General features: G+C 38.4%; 1 protein-coding gene across 1 annotated transcript in view; it reads left to right on the forward strand.

Annotated features, from left to right (window-relative positions):
* The first annotated feature begins 5,718 nt into the window (after nucleotides 1-5,718).
* LOC143330863 (general transcription factor IIF subunit 2-like) overlaps nucleotides 5,719-18,819 on the forward strand; it is a 38,504-nt gene continuing 25,403 nt past the window's right edge. Inside the window, exons 1-4 of the mRNA XM_076747624.1 lie at nucleotides 5,719-5,784; nucleotides 6,252-6,325; nucleotides 6,434-6,452; nucleotides 7,364-7,508. Coding sequence (XP_076603739.1) covers nucleotides 5,719-5,784; nucleotides 6,252-6,325; nucleotides 6,434-6,452; nucleotides 7,364-7,508 — 304 coding nt within the window. The remainder of the gene's footprint in view (nucleotides 5,785-6,251; nucleotides 6,326-6,433; nucleotides 6,453-7,363; nucleotides 7,509-18,819) is intronic.

Here is an 18,819-nt window from a genome sequence, read left to right on the forward strand (position 1 = left end):
GTGTATTGTTTAACAGTAAAACAGTGGGAAGACTATTCCTCCCTCCAAGTTTCATAAACACAGCTAAAAATTGTAATCTCAATCTCAATCCACACACACACACACACACACACACACACACACACACACACACGTAGAATGTAGAAACACACAGCAGCTATGAAATCTGACAGAAGGCCTTCCACCTCACAAAAACTGCTCACAGCGCTTCAAGGACACACCTGAGGGAGCCGCTCGAGGGAAGAGTCTCATTATGAAGACAAGCTGATTAATTAATCCTGTGGAGCTCAACAAAGATACATACTAATAAACTAATACTAATAAACAGCAAACATCCAGCTCCTCTAAACACCAGCACTTTAACCGGATGACTGAGAGTCCATCCTGATCTATGCAGCCTTTTTCCAGGTGCGGCCAGCTGGTGGTGAAATAGTGTTTTCTTGGTGCCCTGGTTACAAAATGAGGACCATTTGAATGCCACATGGAGCCTTTAAGTACTGTTGTAGATGAGCATAAATGCAGTGTTTTTCAGTGGGGACTTCAGCAGGATAATCGACCACATCACAAAGCACTCGTCTCCTCAGCACGACTCCAGGAACATGACACTTTATTACGGTGGACTGCATAGTCTGCAGACGTCAGCCCGGCGGCAGACCACTGGGATGAAGAGAAGCAGGCGGTTTGAAGCACGACCGCAAGACCAGACATCTTGAACAGACTGCTGATGCTAATGAATTAGCACGGACCCCTGAGCAACATTTGGATGAACCTATTCATTCAGAATTTAAGCTCTCCTGACTACAACACAGCATACTCAATGCCAGTTACTTGGTGCAAAAAAAAGAGATAATTGTATTCTCTCAGGAACTCTGAAACAGGCCATAAAACCCTTTCAAAAACATCTCTGTGTTTATTAGAAAATGCTCTTTTCTTTTTGCCCACTAGGAGCTGCCATGGCAACGGCCCTCACTGTGAGCACTTACTGAAGAAATGACAACAATGGGAATCATGTTTTATATTACATAAATGCCAAACCATGTCAGGTTCTGGAGAAATTATCATTTCAGTGAGACAACTGCTTGATCAGGCTCTCAAAATATTGTGATGTTATTAATGTGCGACTGTTTTGTAGCATCTGAAGGTTAGTGTTTGTCAGTGGACTCGGTATAAATCAGTGTGCTGGTATCTAATTTTGCAGCTGATTTATCTTCCTGGTCTGGCTCCTGAAATATAACCAGACTGTGGGCACAAAAAAAAAAAAAAAATGCCTACCTCAAAGCGAGGATGACCTTGAGAGGAAAGCCAAAACCCTCAGTCAGTCAGTGCCAAGTTCATTTCATCCCTGATGAAAAGAGGTTTCTGAGTCTTTCAAACAGCAGAGGACTGATGGGGGATTTCTTTAGTTTCACTGAGTTTCAAACCTGGGTAATAAGAGGAAGTTAGGCTTTATTGGCCCACACACACGCACACACACTTTCAACACAATCCAATGATGCTGATAAACTGTTGCCAGCTGCTGGAACACTCTGAAGGTTGTGTCTTAGTGCTCTGATGTGGATGAGAGCTCTCTGTGAGTCTCGCTTTATGTGAATGTGCTGACGGCTGGTCACTCTGAGTTTTCTTTGTGTTGCACAGATATGGCCGGTTTGCTCCGGGTCACACTGCTGAGGGGGCACAGGAAGTTCTATTGATCCAAATCCGGAGACCAGTGCCAACTGCCAAGACTCCTCGCTGCCAATTGCTATTAAAATATGCATCACTATTACCATACCCACCAAGGACAGTACAGCTACAGCATTTGAACATGGAGGTCTTGGTGAGAGTTTGCTCTCAGATAACTGTGTGCTGTGCTGAGAGTGCAGGTTTCATATCAATCAGAAACTGAACCAGTTGAACACTGCTTCTACCTGAGAGTCTTAAAACTGTGACCACAAAAAACTATTTTCACTGATTGTAGCATTTCATTGATAGTGGGATTAAATAGAATGAGGAAAGGCCATGAAATCATTGAAGATTAAAAGGGTTTATCTACTGGTAGCATGAATGTGCTCCTATCAGATCTTCCAATCCAATAACATTTCCCCAATTTCATTTTCAGAGCTGAGTTTTTGCAGTGTTGACACTGAGAGTGGCGCTAGAGGAAAGGTCAGTGTCTGAGTGATCTACATAGAAAGAGATCTGTTTCTGGGGAGTATGCTCAGCAAATTGAATGGCGATTTGCATTAGCCCTTTGTTGTGTAAAAACTGACATTTTACCCTGATGGTGGAGCAAAGGCCATTGCGTCCCACAGAGAATTAGGATTTATCTCCTGGGGATCATAAGCTGGCCAGTGTTGGTCCAAAGTCCTGGAAGAAACATGACAAATGACCAGCTGATGTTGCCAGTTTTGTATTTCTCACCATATTTCTAACTAGGACAGAAAAAGCTGATTTGAAATGAACAGAACTGCATTCATGCCGTTGATGCCGAATGGTGTGACTCAAACCTCTTCAAGACAACCACGACACTGAAGACGGCAAAATGTGTGTAAAACTGCAACTTACATACTGCCTCTTTTATTTTCATATATATTCACCTCATTTAAGAAGCATATTTATGGAGACAACTGTGAAGTGTGCAGAAATGTTATTTTACTGAATGCTACTTCATTCATTCATTCATTCATTCATGCACTGTTACTTTGTGCAGTTGTCCACAAGGTGGCAATATATACAAATCAGATGCAGAGATACAAGCCAATGCTGAAATATTCAGTTCCAGCACATGATGCCTACCACTAAATGAAGATGTCGTGTTTAAGAAAATCTGTGTTTCTGATTTTCTGTTCCTGTTTTCAAGAGCGCTGATGAGAGTCGTGTTAATGACCAGTCAAGTATTCAGATCCTTTACTTGAATAGAGGTAGTAATACCACACTGTAAAACTCAGTGACAAGTTAAAGCACTGCCTTGAAAATGTTATTTAAGTAAAAGTGTGTAAATATAATTAGGGTAATTTATTTAAAGTATTAAAGTCAATGTGCTAATGCAGAAAAAAATGTCCCCTGTGATTGTTAGTTTTCTATAATTATCACTCGTGCATTGATGCTTAAGCAGCATTTTAATGTTGTAGTTGGTTTATTTGGAGCTAATTTGCAGTTAATTATTTCCCTTTTGAATTATTCTACTGATTATTTTCTTGAGTAATCGATTTCATTGATTGTTTTGTAAAATATCAGGAAACAGTGGTACCTTGACAATGATTGTTTTGTCCAGCCAATAGTCTAAAACTCTAAAAATCCAAAAAATAACTTCAAATGATTAAAATATTAAAGGGAAATGAAGCAAATACTCACATTTTCTTAATTTGTAATGTAACTAGTAACTAGAGCTGTCAAATAACTGCAACAGAATAAAAAAATATTTATATTTGCCTTTGAAATGTAGTGGAGTAGAAGTATATGAAAAGAAAATACTCAACTAAAGTATAAGTCCCTTGTACTTGTACTTGATTACAGAGTACTTAGTTAGTACTGTTAATGACCTTGAAAGCTAATCTTGATTTACTCTGGTCTTAAGATCTACATACATAATTTATTTGGTGAAATAATTAGTGCACTGTTGAGCCGGCTTACCTCTTAATGTGATCCATAACAGCAGTAACTTCAATGTCTCAGACGGCTCTTTAAAATTATTTGGGGAACCTAATATTCAACAAAAAAAACCCACCACATGTTAATGGAATCTTCAACGAAGAGGAAAAATGATATGAGGAAATATGTCCGGAAAGAAATGTAAAAACTCCCCTGACCTGTAAATTCCACATTTTTTATCATAGTGTATGTAAACAGTGAAGAAGAAGAAACGATCTCCATGAAAAGGTTTGAGGTTATTTGACTCTCTTACATCTTTGCATGGTAAAAGTTGACTGTTTCATTGTGAAAGAGTGCAGGTTTTCTGTGGATCCACATGGTGATGCTGCCAGTCTCTGTTAAAAATGATGAAGGGAGACAACAGTTTGAATGGCTTTTCATTCAAAGAAATACATATTCACACACTTCTTAAGTCATGATAAATGACAAAGGGTATTTAAATGCATATAAAAAAGATCATTCTAATAAATCACAGCAATATTTATTTCTAGAAAACAATCAAGATGACAAAGAGAACAAAAGTTGTCTCAAATCCACTGCGTTGTTGATGATTTTAATACATGTGTAAGCTCTCTGTTTAATGGTGCCTGATTTATATTTCTCTGCTCAGAGAAAGAAAAATGTTAAAGGTGTTTGATATTGTCATGATAGTAATCCTGGGCTCATTTTTGATGTGAATGAACAATTCAGTGGGGCATTTTCATCTGTATTTCCAGTATCGTGTTTAAACTTTCAAAGGACGTTTACAAAGATGCAGGAAATATGAAAATGAAAGCACAATAATGTTTTTTGCCGGTGATTACAAAGTGAAATCTCTTTTTAAGGTGGTGTTAATGATGAAACATGCTGAGAAACACGTTACAGCATGCGAAGAGAGGAGCTACAGTCCATCCAGAAAGCCACCTACAGTATTGTGTTATGCATTCACTGCATGCTTGACCCTGGACTTTAGTGGTCTGATAATCAGGCTGAAGTATAATTTTGTTTGGGTTTGCTGAATAAATCCAACATGTGGGTGGTGATCAGAAGTCTGGATTTTCAGGGTTTGAGGTTGTGTTGAGCTGCTGTGGCAATATGACCTCAGTCCTCAGCTCGTTCAAAGCCAAATTATGATGAGGATATTTTGCTAGAGACCAGCAGCAGTTGTAAGCGGAGTAACAACAATGAAAAATTAATTTTACCATAATGATTTAATAAAAAAAAAAAATAATAAAAAATAAAAAAAAAAAGCTACTGGGCTCACTTTTGACCTTCTGTTCCTCTCTTTGCATGCTGTGCCGTGTTTCAGCTCAAGTTTACACAAACAAATAAAATATTAAGGTCTTAAAGCTAGATTGTGACAGAGGGGCTGTATTCAAGAGAAGGACTCAGGATCGGGTAATGAAGCAGGACCCACCTTAAGGCACTTTTGACATCAGGTGAAGCATTAAAATTGATCACATTACAATATGTTATCATTGATAGTATTATTTAGTACAAACTGGCTGCCATACAGCTTATCAAGCTGTTTTGAGTTGCAAATTGGTCCACATGGGCTGCTAGACTGCATGTCACAAGAATTCACATAACACCTTGGTGGTCCCTGAACCTTTGTTATTTCGTTAAATAAACACTTGGGAAGCAAATATATAAAAAATTATTTTGGTAAGTGTCCATCCATATGCATAACATAAAATAACAAAATGTGCCCATACATCATTTTCATATAATAAAGTTAAGTCAGTGCAGCAGCTAATGGCAGAAGAAGAGGAAAATGCTGTCTCTCGTTAAAAGGGAGAGGAAGAACGAAGAAATAAAAAAGGTAGAAATCAACTATTTCAGATTATAAAAGGTTTCTGTCCTTAAAGATCTTAACATAGACTCTGTTGTCTTCCTGTAGCCTACACGTAAGTCCGTTCACTACCGCGTCGTTGTTCGGAATTTTATTTTGAAATATGTAACAGGAAGTTTTATTTTGTAGTTATTCTACTTAATTGGACTCAATGGCTAAATTGAGCCGTTACACTGACGGTTCACCGTTTCCTGTTAAAGTGTTACGGCATTTAACCGTGAATAGTCTTCGAAACTCATTTAAACAACATTTAAACTATGACAGACAAAACGGAGGTCAATCTATCTGGAGTCAAACAAAGTAAAGGCGTTTGGCTTGTAAAGGTTTGTCCATCAGTAAATTACTAAAATATCAAATTAATCGATGAGATTTATGAGGGGGCCACACAATTGTTTTATACGTTGCCTTGTTTATCGGTTAACACCTGTTAAACACGACCCAGCGGCTTTTCCAGGTGGCTTCCGGTGATTAAAAATCGAGGTAAACTATCATTTAAATTGATTAAAAATCCTGCTTTTACAAATGGTAAAAGTCATCCACCATATGACGCATTTTGACCAATTTTGCGTGAATAACAACCAACGACATAAAGCTAATTTAGCTAGCTAGCATGACTGGTTTTAATAACGTTAATTAAAATGACTCGGTTTACCAATTCGAACCATGTCGAAATTAACAAATTGATTAAAATTAAATTTCAAAGCTCCTGTGGTCTGACATGTTAAATTAGTGTTATGTGTGGAAAATATTTGCCGTCTTGAATAACAGAAAAAGTGACCTCTCTTACCAGGTTCCCAAGTATTTATCCCAGCAGTGGGACAAGGCCACAGAAAAGGGAGAAGTTGGAAAGATTAGCTTTGGAAAGTATGTTGTGAAAATGCATTTTGAAGATTTGAAAACACGTTTGTACACATTTAAATCCTGTCTCCATGATTTATTTATTCTTCCTCTCTCTTCTTATTAACCTGACAGAAAGCAAGGCAAAACAGAGGTGAGACAGCTTCATTATAAGCTTGTACAGTAAACCTTTTTTTTCTTGTCATGCCACTTTCTTCTTTTACTTCACTACATTTCAGAGGAAGATATTATACCTTTTACTCCACTACTTGTTTGACAGCTTTAGGTTCTAGTTACTTTACAGACTTAGATTTCTGCACACAAAGCATACAGAGAGCTTATGAAATATGTCTTGTAATAAGGTAAAACAACACATACAAGAGCTGAAACGATTAGTCGATTCATCATTGAAGTCATTTTTCATGCAAAAATATTTCGTGATCCCAGCTTCTCAAATGTGAAGCTTTTTCTTGTATTATTTGTAAATTGTAAACTGTTGGTTGGACAAAACAAGCATTGTGAAGGTGTCACTTTGGGGTCTGGGTACTTCAACTTTATTTCTCACTGTTCTTCTTTTTCTTCAGCACATTACTCACTTGTAAAAATAGTCATTAGTTGCCACACTAATCAAAATAGTTAAAAATAAGTTCCACCTCAACCATCTAGAACTGTAAAAGCAGAATTTTACAAATTTTTGCTAGTTGATTTTTATTAATTAATGCATGAACAATAATAATCTAATGATATCATAGATCCTAATATAACTGGCACGGCTATTTCTCTGCATTTAGTACTTTTTTTTAATGAAAGTGTGTTATACTGACATATTTTATCTTGTGCTAGAGTATTTTTACAGTGTGGGGTTGTTTTTTTTTTACCACTTTTACTTAAGTGCTTCCTCCACCACTGGTTGTATCCCAACTCTATCTGCTGCTGCATTGACTCAACTTCCTCACAGGGATCAATAAGGGGTCATCATATCATATTTGACCCTATTTGATGAATCAAAGAGTTGCTTGTGAATACAGCTAGACAGCAGGGCCTTGACTCAGCTGTGTTTCTCAGGTTTGTTTCAGCCTGAATGAGGAGCTGACTGTCCTGGATGCTGTGGGGGAGAAAGATGCATCACTGCAGGTCCCAAGGGATCATCCCTTCACTATGCACACAGTGGGAGGACAGACCATGGCTGCCTTCAGCCAGAGTGACACAGGTCAGTCTCCAACTCAGCCGTTCCAGTCCTCGTCTCTGGTTCTTTTGTGCTGGGTAATTTCATCTGAAACATGTGTTTGATAGTGGCTCAAGGGTTCAAATGGAAATTGATCTGAGGATGTATGTGATGCGAGTGATGGTCAACAGGGCAGTGCGGTTTGTGAGCTAAACAAGTCTATAGCCTGGACAGATGTGATCTAAGACTCTTACTGCAGGTACCTGCTGATTAGTACACCTGAAAAAGTAAGGCTTTACACAAACATCTGACATTGGATTTTAAAGACTAAGAAAGAGTATACATGAGGGTATAGAGAGTATATATAAGAGTGTGTGTACTTATTCAGAGTGAGGATGTTGCTGTTTCCTAGAAAAAGGGGACATGTTGTAAAAAGTTTTAATATATTTTAGACTGAAGACAGTGTTAAGAGTTTGGGAAATTCTCTTTGCACTATCCTAAATATGAATTATTAGCTGTGCCTCAATATGCAAAATAGGAGTCTTATATTGTTGCTAAAACCACCAAAAACGTTTTAAAATCTCTCAAAGAATGATCCGTTACCTGCATATAAAATGTATAAAACTTGATCAAGGAACAAATTCAGGAGCTCTTCTGTCGACAGCCAACAGTGAAAACCAACACTCACAGGGATTTTATTCAGAATATAGTGGTACATGACATTACACATTTAACTGTCCCTAGTTCTTGTAGTTTCTTAGATTTTCTTGCTTTGAAAGGTGCCCGGTGTTGGTGGATTCTACATTGATTGCACTGTAAAATTAATGAGAATACTCAGAGTGGGTTCTGATTTAAGGAGCTACCAGGCGGGATGTGTCATACATATACATGAGCAAGACGGATTTGCAGGGATTTGCTGCAGACCCAGACTTTAAAAATAGCTGGAAATCTATGGTTGGGTGTGTGAGTGTGTGACCTGCGAATTACAGTAGATTAGCATAGATAAGTTACTTTTCATAGGATAGTTTGACTGTCACTATAATGAATAAGGCCAATAAAAGTAAAGGATGATTAAGTAGATTAAGTTATTTTCAAACAATAGACAGGGTAATTAAAAAAAAATGTAAATAGTTTCTAATTGTCAGCAAAACAGAATAAGATAAAACTAGAAGAAAAAGTTCCCATACTTCAGTGAAAACTTTAATTTGGTGAAACGGTAGATAAGTAGCAGGGTGCACGCTGTTCAAATCAGTAAAATGTCAAAAGCAATTCTGAACTTCCCAGGGTGCCGGCGCTCACTAACAATGAAATGACTGCCTCTCATAGTATTTTCAAGCACTGCTAAGGGTGCATGTAATTGGGTGTTGTTGGTATAAAAACAAAGCATCTTGTGAGCATATCTCAGTCATGGCCAAAGTGATTTGATGCACAGATTTTGATTGGATGGCAAGTTACCATCCGAAGTGGAACGTATGAAACCAGTGGAGCAAGACTGATGGGACTTTATATGGAGCAAGGAAAACATGACATGTATTGCACTGAATTGCAGAGATCTCAGAATAGTTTCTAAATGTAAGAATGCATGGCCAACGTAATTGACAATATGTCAGGACAATACTGGTTAAATAGACAAATCTAATATGAGTCCAGTTCACATGAGATATGCTATGATTTCTGTGCTAGAACTGATGGTGGTGACACAGTCCTGGTTTCTTTTTTTGGTATTTGCCAACCAGGAATGTGAATGCCAGTGGTAGATTTTTGTTGCTCAGGATAATGAGCTGTTTTGTGTTTTGTTAAAGTATTGATCTGGCAACAGTGGTTGACAGGAAGGTGATGCTGGAGACAAACCCTAATGCCTATGGATGGCTATAGATTCTGATACCAGTGCAGTCGTGTTTAAATTTCTATCCATGCCTGTAGTTAATGTTGGTTGAAGGCATGTTGTTGTTGAAGTGCATCATTGAGCAGTTTTGGGTCAGATCTTCAGTGCATATAGAGTCTATTTCACACCATAATCATGGTGTTTTCAGTTCAATACTGCATTCTTGATGTCTGGTACGTGAATTTTATTCCACCTCTACATAGAAAATAGGAAAAACTGTCAAGCTTTTGAGCAAAGGCCACTTGTTGAGTCAACTATCACATTGATTTGAATCATGAGAAACAGCCAAGAGAAACAGGAAAACATTAGAATTATTTTCCCATTAAGCTGAACAGGCAAACCTAGGACCACATAAATTAGATTATTGCTGTCAGCAACAGAGCACGAAGCAAGAGGAAGATCCTAACGCACGAGAAGAGGGAATGCACTGCAACACTTTTTCTTTGGTTCAGTCCAGTCGTGCTCTTACTGACTGAACTAATTTTACTATGGATGTGGTGTAAATGAAAATATAGGGAAATATATATTGAAAAAGTAAACCTGCTTCTTTTTTCTTTTTCTTTTTTTTTCAGTCCACAGAAGCTCATCTGTTCCTGCACAACTTAGTGTGTCCGTAATGGACAAGTACAGTATTCCCACCAGCATTTGAGTAATTATAATAATGCATTCCTTTTTAAATATCTTGATTTCATCTTTTGTAACAGTGTAGGAAACTAAATTCAGCTATATTGAATATTTATGTGAGTACACTTGACTATAAAGAGTCGTGGTTCTCGTGTTTGTAATTGAATTAATTGATACTCATATTATAAACGAGTTAGTTTTAGCTAATAAACTTGCAACTGAAGGTATAACCCCAGCCCAAATGAAAAGACATTTTAAATTTCTGCACGCTGGGGCAACAGATGATTTCTCATCAGCTACATCTCGTTTTCAGTTAACTGCCTCAGAACTGTAATTAAAATTGAAACAGAGCTTCTTCATGAGGGTGAATTCTACAGCCACAAGGTTTGTTCTATCACCGCCCTCATGCTCTTTAGATTCACCCACACTTACATGTGCATTAATACCTCCTACATGTGATAATGGATTTATCTGCTTCTCTTTTTCAAGGTTTTTTTTTTTACACTCAGTCTTTTATTACCAGCAAAAACAGCTACACTTCAAAATGCACTGCACTGCAATGTCTGGCTAAAATGGTCTGATAAAGGGGAACTAAATAAATTCTTACTCAAGTAGAACTAGTGTCAGAGAGGATCACCTTCATAATATTCTTGTTTGAAAATGTGGAAACATGGCATTCAGGAGGCGTAAAAACCTCCTTGGTTTTTTCTCACAGCTGACAGTGCTCCAGATGATTGGGTTGACTGTGAAAGTGCACTGGAAACAAGAAATAGGATAATGTCCTCCGAGATGTGGTGGTGTGTAGTCTCTATTTACCTGACCGACGCTCAGCTCCACCCCCACTCGCCCACACGAAGGTGTATTGTATGACACCGGTCTCCCACTCACTTCCCCTTCGCTCTTTAAACACACACAGAGCAGCTTTCCAACATCACTGTACCTGCATGTACAGGCTTGCAATGGTTTGATCTGCACTTGCACTCTCACACTTTTTGCCTCACACCTACTCAGTTTTTTACTCATTCTTGACACCTCGGACAGAGCAGGTCTTTCGAAAAAAATTCGATTTACATGTGAGAAACCTATTGAAATACATCTTTATGTAACTGCTTTATCACCAAATGTAATACAAAGCAATGTTATCCCGTATATATTATATCTCTGTACCACTGTGGTCCATGTAACACATATGTAATATTCAATGTGCAAACTCTATGTAAATCAGATGCTTAATAAACAAACACTATTGCCTTTCACACAGAATTTCCACATACACAGAGTCTTGTATAGGCTACGGTGTAATACAAAACCACTAAAGTACTATTTCAGCACTAATACTATTACACGTCTGTTATTGCTCACCACTACTAACATTATTACTGCTTCTATTCTATTACAGTGGTTCTACCACCTAATGTGCAAACAAACAAATTCTCTGCTTCTCTCCTTTGGATTTTTGCAGAATGAAGATAAGGTTCATAATTTTTAAGGTACACCCCAAATTGCCAAATTTCAGCTGAGTTTTGAGGCTAGAGGGTAACTTTCGTAATTTTGGTGGCAAAAACGAGGCATGCATAATTTTCCTAATTCCCTGTTTTTTCAAAACCGAGGTGGAGCTAATGGAAATCAGCAATGCCACACAACTAACCTGAGGTATAATAACTACAAAACAGTAGCTCAGAAAAATGAATTGAAAAGTCAGAATTATCTAAGTTCCTATTCTATATGTTCTATTAGTAATATTACTTTTTTAGTGAAGCCAGCAGCTTGGCTCTAAGGAGGATCACATGACTTCCATGTTGTACCTCTGACAGGTCAAATCGCCCTCTTGTCTAAAGCTTCATCTCATGACAGGATACCTCTAAAACCAATGACTAAGATCCCATCAGACTCTGCATTACTTTGAGATCAATCCAAACATGCTAACGCGCTAATGTCAGCATGTTGACTAAAAAAAACTGAAGCAGAAAAAATGGTTTCTGAGGTTAAATGTTTACTGCTTTGTTTTCTTGCTTTTCAGTTCACCAAATTCCTAAGGGCCCTGCTATTGTGCTGAAGTATTACACAATCATATGAAAAGGCTGGATGGCAGTGACTTACAGTGACTTTAATTGTTTTGAGACCAAACAAAGCATAAACATGTTTTCCTACTGGACACCCCAAAATGGGCTGGAGCAGCTCTGTCTATGTTCAGCCACCCAGTGTGTAATCCTCATAATCCAAACATTTCAGACTATAATTCGTTCCTCCACCTCTCTCACACAAGTGTTCAGTGAGCCAACAATAGCAAGAGGTTGCTAATGGTGACCGCCGGTGATTGATACGTGCGCGAACGGTGTCTGACATGGCTTTTGTACAGTAAGGCTGCTAGCTAAATGTTCCTCCATTATTTCCCCTCTCGTTGTTCTGCTTTGTTCCGGCAAGGACCAGGTATTGATTAAGAGGTTGCTAAGCAACAGGCTTCGTTGCCACAGAAGCGTGCAGAGGAGAGCAGAAAGCCAGATGTACTGCTCTGTTGCAGTATGACTGTGAAGCTTTTCACGAAAACTTTACAGTCCTTGAGTCCCTTTAAAATTAATCAAACCACAGTCTCTGCATTCATATTGTCAGTTTGTAAACTGTAGATTCTCATAGTGACTTTTTGAAATGTGGTCAATTTGAATACCTACTTTGGCACTTTTGTTAAAAATACATTAGTTTAAATGTGTTAAGTTCTGGTTGAACTAGAGTATTAATTATTTAGTTATTCATTTTGGCCTTCTGGTCTGTCAAGCACACTATGGACGAAGAGATTTGTATTTCTGCTTCTTCACTTGATATTTCCTTATAACATTGTTCAGCGATCACACCCTTGATTGACAGCTTCTGTAAACTCCATAAATCACAGAGCTGAAGCACAGTAGCGGGAGGACATCAGAGGGAAAATCAGAAAATATTTTCTGTGTAAAATATGATCCAGTTTAACCAAGATCAGTCAATAAAGTTTGAATACGCTTTGTACGTTATTAATACGTCATTACATATTTGATATACACTATAAGTTTTACTTTGTTCTGCTGCCTGTATTGGCCAGGATGCTATTGAAAAAGATGTTTTTAATCTCATTGAGACTTACTCCTGGTTAAATCCAGGTTCAATGAAAAATAAAAATCTAATTACAAAAAAGTTTTTTTTTATTTTTTTTTTATTGAATGTCAAATCCTGTCTACACAGAGACTTGTATAAATAAGTTAGTCAAGGTGCATTTTGGTCAGAAATATCTAGTCCCTGATCTTAAAATTCTATTCACATCATTAGGTGTAAGAGGCTAACATTCAAAACTTCTGCCTCATTCGGACTGTTTGTGGTGTGACCCTGTTTCTGTGTTGAGATGTTTGGGAATACCAGTAACGAAAACAGACTTGGTGAATAAACCATAACATTACATGAAGAGGTTGGTGGTTACTCAGGCTCCACTGAATTGAGTGAGAAAGTAGTGGCAGAAGAAACCATCAGATTTATGTCAACCGATGAGACTGTAAAATACATAAAACAGACATGTAAATTAAATACTTATTCCCATCATGTTTTCTGCATTGTTTCGATTTCCTCTTCTTCTGCACTTAGGGTTAGGGTTAGGCCACCAACTGTTAAGCTTGATGAACCAGCTTCAATTGTTGGCGTGATGTTCATGAATGCAACTGCAAAATAATTAGCGTTTTCACTTTTTCAAATTTTTGGGAAATGTGCTTAAAATTTACACTGCATTTGGATGGAAACGTGACTAATAACAGAAAAGTTTGAAACCGGGGAAAATACTTCAAGAACTAGCAGCTTCTCATTTTGCAACTCTATACTTATCACAAAACGTCATAAAGTCACTAACTTTTCAGGCCCACTGACATATACTCAACTGTTACTCCAACCAGGAAACAGCCACTCACAAGAACACGCCATCAGATCCGGGCCACGAGGCCTGGAATCAGGCTAAACACGAGGAGAAGATATTCAGTAATGTTTGTGTAGGTTGTTTGGAAGGAATCAACTGCTGTTGTCCTGATGTGTTATCATTTGAAATCCCTGTTGTGTAGTAACATCCTGAACAGAACCATTGGAACTGTACATGCTGTTGGATCCTGGGCAGACTGTCGTAGGTGTTTTATTGAAGGAGGGTGGCTGGCTAAGCTTTGTACTTTAGGTTCATTCCAAAAAATGTGGCTCATGAATTGCTGAGGGCTTAAAGAGGACTATCTCTTGACTAGATACCTCTTGAAAAGCATGACTTTGTAGTCAGACGACACGAACAGCACATGCTTTCAGGACTATATCTGACTTCATTCACAAGGGCTCAGCAGGCCCACAGTTTGAATTGTTGGCATTCATCTCCAGCTTTCAGCAGTTCCTCTCACTGTTCTGGAAGTTGAGCACTAACAGCTATACGGTTGGGTTGTTTCCATAGCAGATGTCAAGGAGCAGTCTTGGCGTTTTGTTTGGAGATAAGACTGTGTTCTGCCTACATTAATCCAATGGGAGGCATCTGAGCTCCTGCTGTCGGAGAACTCAAGCCTCTTGGGCATACTTGCTGTCAGAGCTGGTTGAAGCTGTCAGCTCTCTCCTGTTGCACTGCTCGCTGCTCTCTGCTCTCTCACAGCGCTACCAGAAATGGATAAAATACCATTCTCACAATATAAATTTGAATTTCTCGCCACCCTGACATTTGTTTTGCAGGGTGTATTTATCTGTGGAAATAAGCTTCGTGCTCTTCTCCAACAACTCCTCTTCTCATATTTATACAGTTCCTCACATTCACACTGGCAGCAACACATTGAGAGTGTAAGAATACTTTGTATCTTATCAACATGTTAGTTTTAAAGGCTCTGATGTATTTATCCTTTGTACAGATTATTGACTGTATTGTCAAACACAAATGAAGTGTGTACCAATGAAAAGCTTGAACATATAGTGCCTGTTTAGAAGAAATGGTGGCAGTACACCTTTATTCTCCATACACCCGGTTGCCTGTCCATTAGATACACCTCATGCACTACATTAATGCAGTCTAATGAAACACATAAGGGTTCTGATATTAGACTGCATTTGTGTTAGTGAGGTGTACCTTTTAAAATTAGTGTATATATTGTAGTTTATTGTGCAGTGAAATATCTTTTTTTTTTTTTTTCATTTGTTTGCTGGATATATTGATATTATGATTTGTAAAACACCAAGAGGAGAAAAACGTATCCAGTTCTGGTAAAGCTTAAGAATTACACCTCCACTACCCATTAAAACCAGTGTTTTACTGTTTGGAACTGTGAAACTCAACTGGTGCATTTTAGCTTAAAGTGTCTTGCTCAAAGTTGCCTCAATGAGAAGTGACAAAGGGAAGCATGTCACTCGTGATTGCACCACATGGAGAAAAGTGTTACCTGTGGCTTAGAAAAAGGAAAAGGGAATATGGCTGTTCCACTACCCAGAGAGCATGATTGTCCATTTAAGGGAGGGCAGGCAGGTGGTTTGTTGCTGCTCTCTGGGTATAAATCCATCTCTCAGGGCATTCAAAATCTGCTTTTACCATATCACAAAAGTCTGAACACGTGCATTAAAAATCTTTTTAGCACCCCACAGGTTCCTCAAAAATGCAAATCTCACATTTGTTTTTCCCTGTAGTCACAATGAAGCACGGGGGTGAATCACTGTGACTCAAGGCCTGCTATTCTTCTCTGAGATGCATGTTTGTTGTTGCCCAAGGTGAAAATAAGAGCGCAAGCCAGCAATTGTTCAGCTAGAGAAACATCATCAGTGTTCTCATTTCTGTTTTGCCTCTTGAAAATGAAGGTTTGCCCAACCCCTGCTGTGCTCCCACACAAGAGGCACGTGACACCCTGAAGAATGGTTGAGGGTTAAGTTGTAATGCTCTGTTGCCAGTAGACACAAGGTGAGCCTCTGTCAGCAGATTGATAAAAGACTGAAAAGGTTGTAGTTAAGCAGACTGTAAGAAAATGTGGGGGAAGTAAAGTCTTTATGTCATGTTTTCTATGATGTTGTAGATAGAAGTGTTGAGTTGTTTGTCTCTATCATGACCCTTATTCAAGAGCCCATTATGTTAATGGTAATGTCATGTCTCCTAACCATAAATACAGTAGATTGCAGTATTGCAGTATTTTCTCCCAGTTTACAGTATTTTTGTCATTGTCGAGTCTATTAAAATTTCTCTGGGTCCTTTAGAGTTAAAACAAGGAAAGATTTACTCAAAGAAACTATGCAAAGACAAGTATAGACCATGGTCAAATGCTGTGATTTTACGTTTTTCTTACAATTTCATCTGAATCTCGTCACTTGTAATTTAATAAGGCAACACTGGTATTATAGTTCACATTTCAGCAGTCTGTATTTTTGTGGCAGAAAGAGTTCGGGAGCTTGTTTTGTGTTTTATTTTCCTGCCATCACTGCTGCATTTCAAATGAGTCCAATTTGCTCTAACAGCCCATTTCTGTATTTAACATCCAGAAGCTCAGCTGACCTGCACCAGTGGGTTTTTAGAGGTAGATTAGAGTCAGCTATTGCCTTTGTAGGGACTCATGCACACTGGCACATGAATAAAAAGGATCATATTATTGTTAAACCAGAGAATGAGCTGGCTGGATATTGGCTCTTTATTAGAAATGTAATAATAGCCAGTCAGTATTGTCCACATCTAATATGTCGGTTGTTCCTCCACACACAGGTCACACAGTCCATATGTTTGTGTTACTTCTGTGTGAGATGTCTGAGCAAGAAAATAATTTTGTGTTGTGTGGGAGGATTTTACTCAACAGCAACAAAACTTGCCTCACTCAGCCTTAAAAAAGCTGCTCACCCACCATTAGTCTGGCTTTCAGTGGACAGTTTCTGCTTTGCATTGTCCAAATCAGGCCTGAGCTGAGTATGTTGTGCTCAGATTCGGCTCTGCACCCTGATGACAAGCCTCTGCACTCCTAAAAAGAGCAGGCAAGTCTTTAAGGAAAAAAACTGACAGGCTGTATTATTAACACTGTATACTGTATGCAGAGTTTGGATGTGAGACTGACAGCAGCTTCCAGTTAGTTAGAATTCAGCTTTGACAGGAGACATGGTTTGGAGTGGAAAATGTGTAGAGGGCAATTTTAAGAGTGATGATTCTCTTTTGAAAAAGAGTGCCGTGATAGATTGTGCTGGAAAATATTTGTACTCACTAAATCTTGTCTTTCTTTTAAGATACATCAAATGCAGTCACATATTCTTGTATATCTGCTCAGTACTTGGCATGTGCATGGCAACATCAATCTGTCAGAGGGCTGTGGGGGAAACATTTTATCTACAGTATGTATTGACCTCCCACTCCCTTTCACACGTATTTGTGTGTGTGTACCCTGTGGCTCATTAAGTACAGTGCACATGGCACAACTACACATGGCAGCTTGATTATTTGCCCAGAGCCAGTGAAACCAACCAGTACTCCTACATATATGCTGGAAAAATACTCCATAGTCCCAGGTTTTCTGTGTGTCAACCAGTTTGTCATACTTTTGATTGAAAATTAAAAATAGTACACAGGTGATTTTTTTAGCATGAACTGGAAAACTAAACTCTTAATAAATCCATATGTTGGTTGTGAACTGTTGAGGAAATGATCTTATAATCAGTCTGTGTAAGCAATGTGTATATTTATGTAAATCATTTGGTTGGTAACCATGGTAACACACATGCACATCAGTACATGACTGCAGGGACTTACCCTGATCAATCAGGCAGTCAGAAGCAGTTGAAACTGCAGTCTTCCATGTTTGTAGTGTAGAATGTGTTGTTTTTGTATGTCTGTGCTTTGGTTCTACCTGTTCGTCATTATTCATATTGTTGGTTCATTTGCAGTCTGATACAGCCCTGATTCCAAAAAAGCTGGGACACTTTGTAAAATGTAAATAAAACAATGCAGTCATTTGCAAAAAGCCCGTGTTTACCGACAACAGTTTACTGAGTCTATGTAGTCATGTAGTCATATCCTTAAACAATCTTGTGTTCACAATGTGGTGAACCTCACTCCATCCTCACATGTGAACAACTGTGCCTTTCCAGGATGCCCCTTTCATAACCAATCATGACACTATCACCTGTTTACCTGTGGAATGTTCCAAACAGGTGTTTTCCACAACTTTGCTAGTCTTTTGTTGCTCCTGTCCTAACTTGAAACGTGTTGCTGCATCTGTGGAGACAATAAGATTCAATGAATCTAATCTCAAAAAACAAAATTTCAACTGACAGCGAGCAGGACAAAAAAATTGAAAATGTTTGGGTTTGCACATGTCGGTTGGGTTACCTTCCTTCACATGGTGCAGTTGTCAAGGGTAAGACTCAGATTTTCTTATATTTATAACTGCTGATGACAGTAGGTCCAAATGTTGAATATTTTCACTTTCTCACCAAATGAATGTTAGTTTTATGAGCCTATCAGTATAAAAAGACTCTCAGAAAACATGGAAAATCCATAATGATAACTGGACCTCTGCCAAGGAAGCAGTCAATACAAAACCCACAGTTCAACTACCAGTGAATGAGTCCTGAGTCTCAATAAAAAAAAAACTCTGCTTCTAGATCACAAGAAAGAAAAAGGATACTCAGTTTGAGACAACAATTGGCCAATGAAAATAAACCCAAGTGACGCCTCTTGCATGTAATGGTCAAGCATAGTGATTGTGCGACAACTCGAGTTACCTCCAGAGGTGCATATTTTCTGAATTCATTAATAGTCTGCAGTTTGGATTGACTTGCCTTTCGGTTGGGAGTTTGAGAAGCCATGGTCTACTTAAAACATTTCCTTTTGACGGGCATTTACAAGGCACCCACACATGTGTA

The sequence above is a fragment of the Chaetodon auriga genome, chromosome 13 (genome assembly GCF_051107435.1).
Source record: "Chaetodon auriga isolate fChaAug3 chromosome 13, fChaAug3.hap1, whole genome shotgun sequence".
NCBI classification, from domain to species: domain Eukaryota; kingdom Metazoa; phylum Chordata; class Actinopteri; order Chaetodontiformes; family Chaetodontidae; genus Chaetodon; species Chaetodon auriga.